The following is a 12704-nucleotide window of genomic DNA, read 5'->3' on the forward strand; positions in this document are numbered from 1 at the left end:
GTAACTAGCTAGTCCAATTTCATCAACGTTGAAATCCAATTACGTATAGCTAACTTTCTTTTGAAAGAACAAAAAAAAAACAGCACACACGTGTGCATCCCTCCAGAACTCATCAGCCCACTCACCCCCACAAACAAAACGACGTGTCGTTCTTAGATTCACACACGTATCACGTACCTCCCCTCACATTTGCGTACATCCATCAACCTCATTGCAAGTAAAGCTCAAATTTGTATCATCATCATCATCACCTTCATCCCTAACCCTTCAGAGATCTCAGAACTAAGTGATTTACCATAACCCTGAGAACAACATGGCGGAGACGCAGGAGGTTCGAGAAAGAAACGGTGAGAAAAAACCAGAGGAAAAGAAGTAGCAGCAGCTCCATTGAAGGCTCTGAATCACGTGTCGAGGGTTTGCAGAGACGTGAAGGAATCGATAGAGTTCTACACGAAGGTGCTAGGGTTTGTGGAGATAGAGAGGCCTCAAGTTCTGGATTTTGAAGGAGCTTGGTTGTTTAACTATGGAGTAGGCATCCATCTGGTTCAGTCTCAGGATGATGAGAAATTGCCTTCCAAAACTCACCAGTTGGATCCCCAGGACAATCATATTTCTTTTCAGTGTGAGGACATGGAAGGAATGGAGGAGAGGTTGAAGAAGATCAATGTGAAGTACATGAAGAAGACGATGGAAGCAGAGGATGGGACAGTAATGAATCAGTTATTCTTCAACGATCCTGATGGTTTCATGGTTGAGGTTTGTAACTGTGAGGATCTGAAGCTTGCTCCTTCTTCTCCTTCTTCTCTCAGCAAACTTAAGCTTCCCTCCGACCACCACACTCCTCCCGTCGAAACCAACCACGCCACCGCCCACCGCCATGCAAAATAATAATCGCCACTCTAGCTTGTCATTATCTTTCATGATTCATTTTCATTACATATATCTGTTCCTTTGTTCTTTTATGTCTGTTCATGTTTGTTTCTCATTTCCATCTGCTGTTCGAAGGAGGACAAAAAGAGGGAAAACGACATAAATTCTAAGGTTTTGAGCTGCCTCTGTATTCTTAGGTTTTATTTTTCTTAGGAATAATTTAGTATTCTTTCGAACTCTTCTCGTGACAAATATCTATTTGTATCATGAATATCTCCTTTCCTTTCCTTTTTCATTTTTGTCTGTGTCTCCGAGGTCCATTTCGGCTATTTTTCAGTTGCTTGCTATAATTTCTTTTTCTTCTTTTAAAAAAAAAGATTTGTTAATGAAAAGAAATGAGAAACAAATTAAAAAACAGAATTTTTGCTTGAGCTCAAACTAACAGGATAGCTAGCCTAGGAGGCCAAGTGGCTCAACTCTTTGGATGAAAAGAAGATTTGATAACTAAAGTTATAGTTTATTTAAATTTGTAAGTTTTTAACATATAAAAAGCCTAAGCTGCAAATTTTAACATAAAGACAATATATGTAAATTTAGTTTTGTAGGAAAAATTGTAAACAGAGAATAAACCTACTTTATCTTGAAATTCATGAATTTTAAAACACCGAAAGTTATAGTTTATTTAAATTTGTAAGTTTTAACATATAAAAAGCCTAAGCTGCAAATTTTAACATAAAGATAATATATGTAAATTTAGTTTTGTAGTAAAAATTGTAAACAGAGAATAAACCTACTTTATCTTGAAATTCATGAATTTTAAAACACCGAAAGTTATAGTTTATTTAAATTTGTAAGTTTTAACATATAAAAGCCTAAGCTGCAAATTTTAACATAAAGACAATATATGTAAATTTAGTTTTGTAGTAAAAATTGTAAACAGAGAATAAACCTACTTTATCTTGAAATTCATGAATTTTAAAACACCGAAAGTCTAAAATATCTTGATCTGATTTATTATTTTTATTTTGTATGTCGTCACGGTGTCATGATTAAAATGATACTTTAGAAAATTTAAATTAGTTAAATAGCTAACTTAATTAATTTTTTTAACTACTTAAATTAGTTAAATAGTTCTAAAATCAAGGATTAGAGGTAGTTTGTGTGTGTATATATATGGGTGCTTTATATACATACATATATACGCAGATATATCATCTTACTTTAGCCTCCTTGTTTGGAAGGTTTTCCATGTATTGGAAATTTCAGGAGTAATATTGCAGAATGGCTCTTTAAACGGCTCTAAATTAACTAAAATTATCACCTTTACGAAGAAGGAAAACAGCATGAAAGTTGATCGAGGTGATGAAATGAAGTGAGACATATTCATAATATGTAAAGAAGAAGAGGAAAACTAAAGGATTTGGCGCGTACACAGGGTGATATGATCGATCTGCAGTAAAAAGAAACATCAAAATTTCCATTTATAGAAATTAAAGGTTACAAATACGACGCACGCACGCAATACGATAATATTGATGATAAGGAAACCTGCAGTAGCATATATAGGCAAATAACGACAGAAGAAAAAAGCAAAATAAAACTACTGTTGATGATCCCGCTTTGGTGTGTGTGTGTGTGTTGGTCGATGATCATAAGAGTCTTTCTAATAATGGAAAGTTCCACAGAAAGAATGCAACCAATTGGCCATATATATGTCTCTATCCCCCACTTGTTCTCTTTCTCTTCTCCCTCATAATAAGTTGATATGTATATTTAATCCGAGAAACTCAGACAGGACAATCCTTAAACTCAGCAACATTAAGGTTATTATTCCCATCATCAGCAACAACGATTCCCACTGGGTCTGGAAACACCTCACTGCTTCCTCTCTGGTTCATTCCCACCACCACCTCCTTCACTGCCTCCATCCCCACCTCTTTCTCTCCTTCCATCATCTTCTTCCCACCATCTCTGTATATCCCATACAACACCATCTGCATCAACCCCAACGCAAATCCCAGCACATTCGGCACCTAGATATACAAATAAATTATCTAATTATACCAAATGGCGCACACATATATTTATTCAAAGGTTAGGTAAATTAGTCTGGGACATATAGAGGAGAATGTCAAATATGAGCAAAAAAGTATATTCATATCTTATACTACCTCCGGTCTTTAATACAAGACCTCACTTAACTTTTTTTTTGGCCTAAATATAATACATCAATCTATTTGTTTCTCATATTAATCCTTTTTTTATTCAAGATAGTCCTTCTAATAATGATAGTTCTAACCAATAAACTTGATTAGTAAGGATATCTTAGAAAAGACAACACCTATTTATTACAAATAACTAACTTAACTTATTTCTTTAATTTATTCAAATTAGTCAATTAGCTCTTATATTTAGAGGCAAAGGTAGTATTTAGGATCAAATGCAACCTCACTTTCATATTAGTAAGTGGAGGGATATATATATATATATATCTCTCTCTCTCAAATCAAAGTTTATGCATATATATATATATATGAACTTACAGCAACGCATATGTCCCTGCGGAAGAGGCCATAAGCAAACCACATGACCGCACTCAATGTGAGGAAAAATGAGAGGGTGAATGGCATATACTTTACACTCTTTGTTCTAACAACTTGTGCCTGCAAAACACAGATTCAATTTAATTGAAGTGAAAGAGATATATGGAGAGGACTTGAACATGTAATTGGTTTCATGTTGGAATAGCTTCTGCTGGAACCATTGAGTTACTGACTGACCATGATGCTGAGAGGAGCAGCGAAGACACAGACAGAAATGGAAACGCAAATCCAACCCAGCACATGAACACGTAAGGCAGCATCATGGATAGCAAATTGCGTCACCAACATGATCAAACCGAACGACCCCAAGTTCATGGCTCCTATCAGCTTAATCGTCAACTTCTGCAACACCAAATCAAATTATTAATATTCATTAAGTAAGCAATTAAGATCATGGTGTGTGTGTATCACATACCCTGGCTTCCCTGGGGGCATATGTGATGAAGGCGAGGATGTAGATGACCTCAATAACGCAGCCGAATGAGTTGATGGTGATGAGCAAAAGGGCGTGGGTCTTGAGGTAGGCATAGTAGAGCCAAAGCATACAACTGAATAACGCCACCAGGTACGGGATTGACTGGAATCCTTCCGTCGATTTCTTCTTGTATATCCGGTAAAATGTTGGCCTGTCCTCATTTTCATTTTTCCAAATTAATCTCATATCATCATTCATTAATATACCGACCTTAAAATCCTTCCACATTATTACACACACACACCCACACACACACATATATATATGATAGTTCCGAAAACTTAAGGGTGTTTGTGGGGGAGAAGAAGTTATATACTTACAAAGGTGCCAAAAATACCAGGAAGGATATGAAGTTCCCTGCGAATCCAAACACGAGAGAACTATTTAAGCACTTGGCTGTGACAGAGCTATAAAAATAAACAACTACCAATGTACAGGAGATGTAGGGTCATTTTGGATTAGAAATTAGAAAAATAGTTTATTATCAATTTGACTTTTAAAAAAGTTAAATTAGATAATGTGAATTATGTTTGGATTGAATTTTATAAAAGTTAGTTTGAATAAAATGTTGTTTGGATTATGATTGAATAAAAATAAGTTTAGTTTGCATAATTATCAAAATGGGTATGAGATTTATTAGATAATGAAAAATAATAGAGACATTAATTTACATAATACAATAAATTAAATTAGTAAGTTTAGTTTCTAAAATTACCCAAATGAGTATGAGTTTTATTAAATAATGATAAATGATTAAGAAAATAAATTTACATAATAAATAAATTTAAATTATTTTAATGTGGAGAAGCAAAATTTCATCACTGAAATATATTTTTAAATATTATTTTAATAATAAGAACCAGCATGAAAAGCTTTTGAATAATGAGAGAATGAGAGAGAATAAAGTAAGGGAAAGAGTGAGAAAATATGATAGTGTAATAATTGTTTTCAATTGTATACTCCTACCAATCACAAGCACGGTAAAACTCAAAATAAGCTACTATTAGGAGCATATCAATTTGTGTGATTCAATCCTATTTTTTAGCCATAAGTGGGATGGCCTAAAAACCCCACCAAACACCTATAAAATTTACAATCGTACTTATGATATCAAGAAGCCACTTTTGGGCTTCAAAACGCCAAGCCAAACACACACGTAGAATTCTCCAGTTAAAAAAATTCATCAATTAGAAGTAAAGGCTACAAAACATACTGCATCATGACCCACAGGAGAAGCCTATCCTAAAAGACTAGTTGGTTAGGGAAGTCCCCAAACTTAATAAATAAACCCCGCTTTCCTTATCAAGTTACCAGCGGAGGACTCACAAAACCCTTCCCATATATAAGTCACTTTTAATTTGAAGCACAGGGAGTTCAACTACAAGATAGAGAGAGAGAGAGAGATTACTACAAAGATGGAAAAGTAGAAAATTTAAACCAACTGGTATAAGAAATTCCAGAGCCAGAAAAGAAAAACAGACAAACTCTAGAAAGAGAAAGGACCACATATATATACCGAGGATGCCAAAGGTAAGGGCCAAAGTATGTTGAGAGCTCATGATGGCCATGTTAGCTAGCTATTTAGGATCTCGAGCTAATCTCAGGCGATCGAGAGCACTACTATATTGAAGCTTGTGGCCTGGGATGCGGCTATTCGACACCCCAGTTTGTGTATATATACACACGCACGCACACACAGAGAACGAGGAAAACGTAGGGGGATAGATATCGAGAGAGAAATGAGGAGAGAAAGGAGGGTATTTATAAAGAGAAAGTGATTGAGTAGGGGAGGAGGAGAACGTGAAGGAGGAGGGGGTGGCACATGATGATGGATCTTACATCAAAGTTATAACAAATTGGTGATTGTTTAGGACAAGTTAGTAGGAGTTATTAGCAGCCATACATAATTTCATACGTAGGTTATACAGAAAGAGGTCGGAGAAGCCAAGGGGGTTGTGTTTGTCTTTGTCGTTCACGTGTCACCTAAACCAAATCTCTCACTTACTTACTCACACCTTCTCATTCTCTGCTTCCTGACATAACACGCCTCCATCACTCCCCAAAATTTCTTCCTTTCTGTTTCACCCTTACTTCCTCTTTCTTCCCCTTATTTCTGGACTGCCCATGCGTTATTATTCAACTTTATAACTCCCCCCGCCTCATTCCCCATGTTTTTTGGTTCGCCCAAGTTAAATATTTTCCTAACCGTAATTTTGACTCAGTTATAATTCAGTCATTTAACGTCGACTTTGTGTAACTCAGTACTTATCGTTTTGGCTCTACAGAAACTAGGTCCTTGAATTTTAACTTATCTAAATCATTTAAAACTTTGGTTTCTAAATTTCGTGAAATATGTAATTTTATTTTATAAAACATAAAGACTAACAATTTAAATTGTTAAACTATACAGGAATTGAATCACATCGTGTAAACGCTGAAGGATTGAGTTAAAAGTTTAAGGACTGAGTTATAACTGATTTAAAATTTTGGGAATGAAATGGTATTGAGTCAGAATTTATGAAACAAAAGATTAATTTTTTTTTTCTTTTTGCTTTTTCAATCACATATGTTGCTACTAACATTTTAGGGTATTAAAAATCCGAGCCAATCATTAAGTTGATGGAGGTTTGATCAAAAAAACTTAAACCGACCATGTGATTAAACTAGTCGTGACTATTAAATTAATATATTTTATATTTATTTATATTGGATCTTCGTAAACTTTTCTGTTTATGAATGGCTTTCTGTTGCATTATTCTGTTTTTTAATATCAAAATACAATATATTATTGACGAAATGTTTCTTATTCGACTTTTTCTGTAATAACCCCTTAAACTTTTAGCTTTATGTATATAGATGATTTTAAAAATTTTAAGTGATGTGTAAATTTTATGTTAAATCTAAATCCTATCTTAGTGAGAGTTATTCACATAAATGTTACAGGTTTAGGGAAATTTTTGTAAAATTTAAGGTGAAATATTATTATATAGATGACAAAGTTGCAGCTAGTCCTTTAACTATATATTTTAATTTTAAATTTTAAATTTAAAAAAGTGTAACTTCAATCCTTATTTAATTTTAAATATACACGCAGTATCATAATTAGCAGAGCGATTTCTTACACAAACAAAAGCAGAAATAAATGGGAAACACCAACATATAATCACGTTTTAAGAGCGTTTGGATAGATTCATGTTTTACTTCTTCCCATGAATTTCTGTAATTTGCTTTTAATTGGATAGCGTCAAACTCACAAAAAGAGTGTCCAGACTGAAATAACCAAATAAAAAGGGAAATAAGTGAATTTTGGAAATCTTGCTCCGTTTTCTTGGGGCCGGAGAATACCCCAAGTGGAGGAGATGAGGTTTCAATGGCGTAAGCCAGGTTACCAGGTATGTAGAATTAAATAATTAATATATATATTTCTTTATTTTGTGAGTTTCAAATATTATTTTATTAATAGTTCACTTAGAAAAATATATACTTTTTTTTAATGATTAAAAATTGGCCCCACACCTCTCATAGTAATCAGGTGAGTTGGGTTAGATTATCATGGTTAGGATATACTTTTAGGTTTAATTATTTAAAGAGTACGCATAAAAATATTTATATATTACCTACTAACAAAGTCTTTATATTGGTACCGTGATTTGAACTTTTGATCTTATAAGCTATAATGAGTAAACCTTTTACTTGGTGGACCAATCTTTATTTGCATCATGGTCAATTTTTATGTGAAGATTATGTTTTTTATTGTGACTTTTTATTTTAAAAAATTTGGGTGATTACTTGTATATATCTGAACAAAATTTCAGATGAAACATTATTTTTTTCAATAATAGAACGACTTGTCATATATAATATAATCCAAAAGTGTTTGCGATGAAGCGATGTTTTTTTTATATTAAATTAAAATTTTGTAATCAATTTTTTTCACAAAAATTTAAGCACTATATTAAGCGACAATTTATTAAGTGATGACAAGGGATTGCCGGAGAATGTGAATATGAGAAATTCACAATTTCACACTAAACTTGAATTGAACAAAAACGTCCCGACCGGTCCCCGACCGGCCAGTTTTGGAAAGCACCTGCCCCGGCCGTGCAATATCAAAATCATTCACCTTCTTAGTTCTTAACTCCCCTCTTCCTTTGTTAACAAAATACTACTACTTTGTCCGTTTTTAAACATAATAGCTAGGAAAATAGTATGTAGGCATTACAATAATTAATTATTTAAGTTAATTATTTATAATGACTATGTGTTTGTTTTTTTTAAAAATACTTGTTTTAATTATTTGCATTAGAAACTGCTTTTTGATATATGATAGGAGACAAAACCTCGAGAGAGTTTAGGAAAAAAATTATAATTTTGGAAGATAAAGTAATGAAAGTCTTAGATATATTCAGGATAAAAAAAAGTCTCTTTAATTAATAACTCTTGTATTTGAGATGAGAAGGAGTACTAGAAGACATTTTTAACTAAAACATACGAATCAAGAAAAATGGTTAGATAGCTAAGATTCTAGATTTGTTCAACTTTACCCTTTTTAATACTACCAATCATTAATTATTTGTTAAGTAAGGGATAAGTAATTTTGATATGTATACTCTGAGGACAAAGTGATTAACATAGGATTTTATAAAATATGTCTCACATATTTGAAAAATATATAGCAGTAGCAGTATAAATTATGTAACCAAATTACTCCTTTTTTCCAATTTGGGCTCACATAATTATTCTTTTTTTTTTTTCATTCACTACATATGTGAATTTAATTATTATGTTTTTTTTATCATAGTCAGACTAGTAAATGAAATAAATCAGTATTTTGATTAATAATCATATGGTATAACAACCAGAAAGACAAATGGGACCAAAACATATGTTAAGGATAATATATAAAGACATGTGAACAATAGACTTTTTGTTTCTCCATTTGTATATAAGCATGAACTTGACAACAAAACACACATTATTTTAGGTGTCGCTGGGAATTCTGGCATGCTCTCATCATATCATCCTTAAAAAACAAGCACGCATGCATATAAATTAACAAATCACTTTGTAAATTAATTGTATATACTAATAGATTAAGAGGATTATTTAATATATAACATCAGATACACATGATGAATTATTATTGCATCTCAATCTAATCCTTTTAGTTTCTAGTCAAAATCAATATGATTCTCTCATGATCAGCTCACTTATGCAACAAACTCTATCCATTTGGTTTATACCATGTTATGTACCCTAATTAACAAAGTTGGCTTTGTGTGCGTGTGCTATATTTTTCCTGGAAGAATGACAATTAAGGATCCTATAGAAAAATTAATACAAAATAAGCACCTGTTTACTACTGAAATTTCAAATTTTATTAATCTAACTTCTGTATATTTACAACTTCTAAGTTCTTATTTTACATTAATATTCTTATAAATTAATGTTCTTCATAGTCATTCTCCCTACTTTTTCCCTACATGTGTTTTATTGTGGTAAAGTATATACTCTCATTTATAAAAAAAAAAAAAAAGACAAAAAATACCTGTTGAATTTTAAAAAGACAGATAGTTCATGCTGACTATATTCTTTTGTATTGGTTTTGACATGTTAAAATCACCTATTTGTCATTTTGAAATTTAACAAGTGTTTTTTTATAATTTTTTTATTTATAAATGAAGCAACGGCATTTTTTTTGAGTCTCTAGGAAGCTCTTGACAAATCATATCTCTGTAACCCATGAAGAAATAATGTGCTACATGTTACTCATAGTTCATATAATACAATAATTTGTTATGGATTTTATATGCTTCCTCCATTAAAAAATTATTCTTTTTTTTTGTTTTAAAACTTTTGTTAACTTATAAATGCAAGGTATAGTCGATAGCCATTTTTTTTTAATTATATCCTCATTTAGTGATTATCTCGATAATTATTTTAACCACCTATAATTATCTTTTTTATTATCATGTTTTCTTTTAATTTATCATCCTCTACTCTTCTATTACTCTTATTTTTCCTTCTCTTTGGTTCCCCCCCCCCCGGCTAAATTAGCATTAAAGTAAGTTTCATTCCAAGCTCTACAAAGATACCTCACGTCGTCGATGATCCATCCAAAGTAATTAAACTAATCAATCATTTACATACCAGAGGCAAGATAGCAAACTAATTAATTAAGTTACTAATACCTTTGGTGCAATAACAACATATACCATATTCTATATTATTTTTATTGTATTATATATATTATTATTATCTCTAATCTCTTGATCAAGAGCTGAGAGAAGTCCAAATTAGAGAAGCTACTACCAACAAGATCTTTGTTTTATGATGTGAAAGACACCCTGATGGCTAGTGTGCTTAATTATTGCCGTTATAATTAATTCTTCGATTTCATTACTATCACACTCGATATAAATGCAGATGAATTACAAATAGATTAATTTATGTAGAGGCTACTCAAAAAGAACAATCCCTAGTCTTACCTTTAACTTTAATTATTCAAAAGAATTGTAACAATATAATTAGAGCTTAAAACATCTAATACTGAGCCACAAAACATTCCAATCTTAAAACATCTAACAACATAAAATTAAGATCATGAAACCCAACCTAGAACTGATAATCCTATATCCCTTTCTGCCCAATGCATGCACACACATCTACTGGAATGAAAATAAACAAATTAAAGCATCCACAATACTGATATGGGACGATTGTAGCACACCATATATATATTTAGGATGCCAACAATTATGAAATTTTTCTGCCGGCTTATTACCCATAACATTTAGATACCCGAAATTATATATCTCCACACACATTTTGAAAAGAAATTAACATCCCAGTTTGTCTTTTTGATCGAATTGAGAGTCTTTGATGTGACTTAAGGGTTGAAAGGGTTAGGAGGAAGTGGAATAACAGGGAAATTTTGGTAAATTAAATGAAAAGCTTAAAATCTTGTCATATCAGCACCAGATAAATCTAGCTAGTTGTAGGGACTCAGCCAATGTTGGACAACAATAATGACTTTTAGATTCAGATTTTGGAATACGACTAGCATTGAGTGAGTGATATGATTAGCATGGCTCAGCCGACATCGGATGAGCCATGATAATCATATCATATACGACTGTTTTGTGGATTGATAAGGATTTCTATTTTGGCAACTAGGGTTTCAAATTGCTTATGATGGTAATTTGTAGTTTATCACTATATGAAGTTTGCTCTTGGTTATGAATTTAATGGGTGGAATCTGAGGTTCTTTGCTTGTTGGGCCAAACCCTATGATAAAGTGTTGAAATTTGGGGATTATGCCGTGAATAATCTTGATCTGTCTATTCGAATATGATTTTGGTATTGGTGGATTGAAAGTTAGTGGTCTTTGATTTTTGGTGAATTTCCTGTGCAAATTTCCATTACGTGGAGTTGGGATTGGCTTTGTTTTAAATGATTGATAGTGATATTCTTCATAGATACCATCAATTGAATATTTTGGATTCTATATATGGAACCTTTTGGACATTTTGGATCGTAGAATTATAAGTGTCTTTTTTTCTCCATTAAGCACAAGGATCTTTCTATTGAATCCAACTTCGGGGGTGTTTGGCATTCTTAAAACCGCGGTTTCAGAAGCATTTTTCCGCAAAACGAGGTAACCTTCTCCACATATTTGCTTGGTAATCCGTAAAAACACTTTTGAAACCATGGTTTGGTTTCTACCCAAACACTCTCGAATCTACTAGACTTAATTTTTATTGATATGTTAAGTTCTTTTTATTTTCTTAAACTTGAATTTTGGTGATTCAAAAGTTATTGGGCCCTATAGGCATTGATTTTGGACTCGTGACCCAACTTTGAAATTGGATTATTTTGAGTTAGAAGTGCCTATTCTCTTAAAAGGTATAAAGGAAATATAGCACCTTTTTATCTTAATTCTAAACCTCTTAACCAATATGGATTGTGTCTAATGTAAAGGGTTACTCTTAACAATGTATTAAATAGAATTATCTTCAATAACATGACACACATGTGGAGAAAAAAATTATTAACCCCTTATCACCCTTGAAGTAACCTAAGGCTACCATTAATATCAATGGAGAAGGAAGATGGAATAAATAGCTCAAAATAGCCCATTAAATGAGTGTATTTTAGTCATTTTATAAATTTTTTACATTAATTAATCAATAATCATTTCTTAACCCGTGTGCTATCATTTTAAATAACTGTTTCCGAATGCATGGATGAGATATCTCCTTGAACACATTGCTTTCTACTTTATTAATCAAACAAGTTCGGAGTGATTTTGCATTACTACTAACTTATAAATAGTATGGTTTATTATACATTTTTTTTTGGATAGAAGGTCTATTCTACATTTTAATTTTATAATAGGTTGATATAGATACATTAAATACATACAGAATTAATAAAAATATTATTTATTACTGTCTCTATTTCTTAATATAAAGAGCAAGTTGATGATTAGGTTTGATCTTAAACATAATATTATTCAATATACTTTATCTCTTATATTTATTATTTTTTCAAACTAATTTATTTTACTTATAAACTGATACAATTTAGTGTAGAAGTATTTTAGATAGATTTTACCATATTTATTATAATTAACTAGTTTATTTGATTTTTTGTTGGATACAACTAGTTTATTTGATTTTTTAATCTATTTAAATCAGGCAAGTAATTTTTATATTAAATATCAATCAATATTATTTATTAAGTTGGGAATGGAT

The 12704-nt window shown here is 31.8% G+C and overlaps 1 protein-coding gene and 1 pseudogene across 1 annotated transcript; one reads left to right on the forward strand and one right to left on the reverse strand.

The window, feature by feature from the left end:
* The first annotated feature begins 313 nt into the window (after positions 1 to 313).
* On the forward strand, positions 314 to 888 carry LOC114733109 (lactoylglutathione lyase-like; annotated as a pseudogene).
* A 1769-nt stretch (positions 889 to 2657) lies between these two features.
* Positions 2658 to 5516, reverse strand: LOC114733116 (bidirectional sugar transporter N3-like). The gene is made up of 6 exons (XM_028920519.1): positions 5465 to 5516; positions 4269 to 4305; positions 3889 to 4099; positions 3651 to 3815; positions 3414 to 3533; positions 2658 to 2903 (listed from the first exon to the last, which is right to left on the reverse strand). The coding sequence occupies exons 1-6, from the start codon at positions 5514 to 5516 to the stop codon at positions 2658 to 2660; spliced, it is 831 nt and encodes a 276-aa protein (XP_028776352.1).
* Between the last annotated feature and the right edge of the window lie 7188 nt (positions 5517 to 12704).

This window comes from Neltuma alba, unplaced genomic scaffold, assembly GCF_004799145.2.
Source record: "Neltuma alba isolate B1F8T4 unplaced genomic scaffold, ASM479914v2 tig00012965_pilon, whole genome shotgun sequence".
NCBI classification, from domain to species: Eukaryota; Viridiplantae; Streptophyta; class Magnoliopsida; order Fabales; family Fabaceae; genus Neltuma; species Neltuma alba.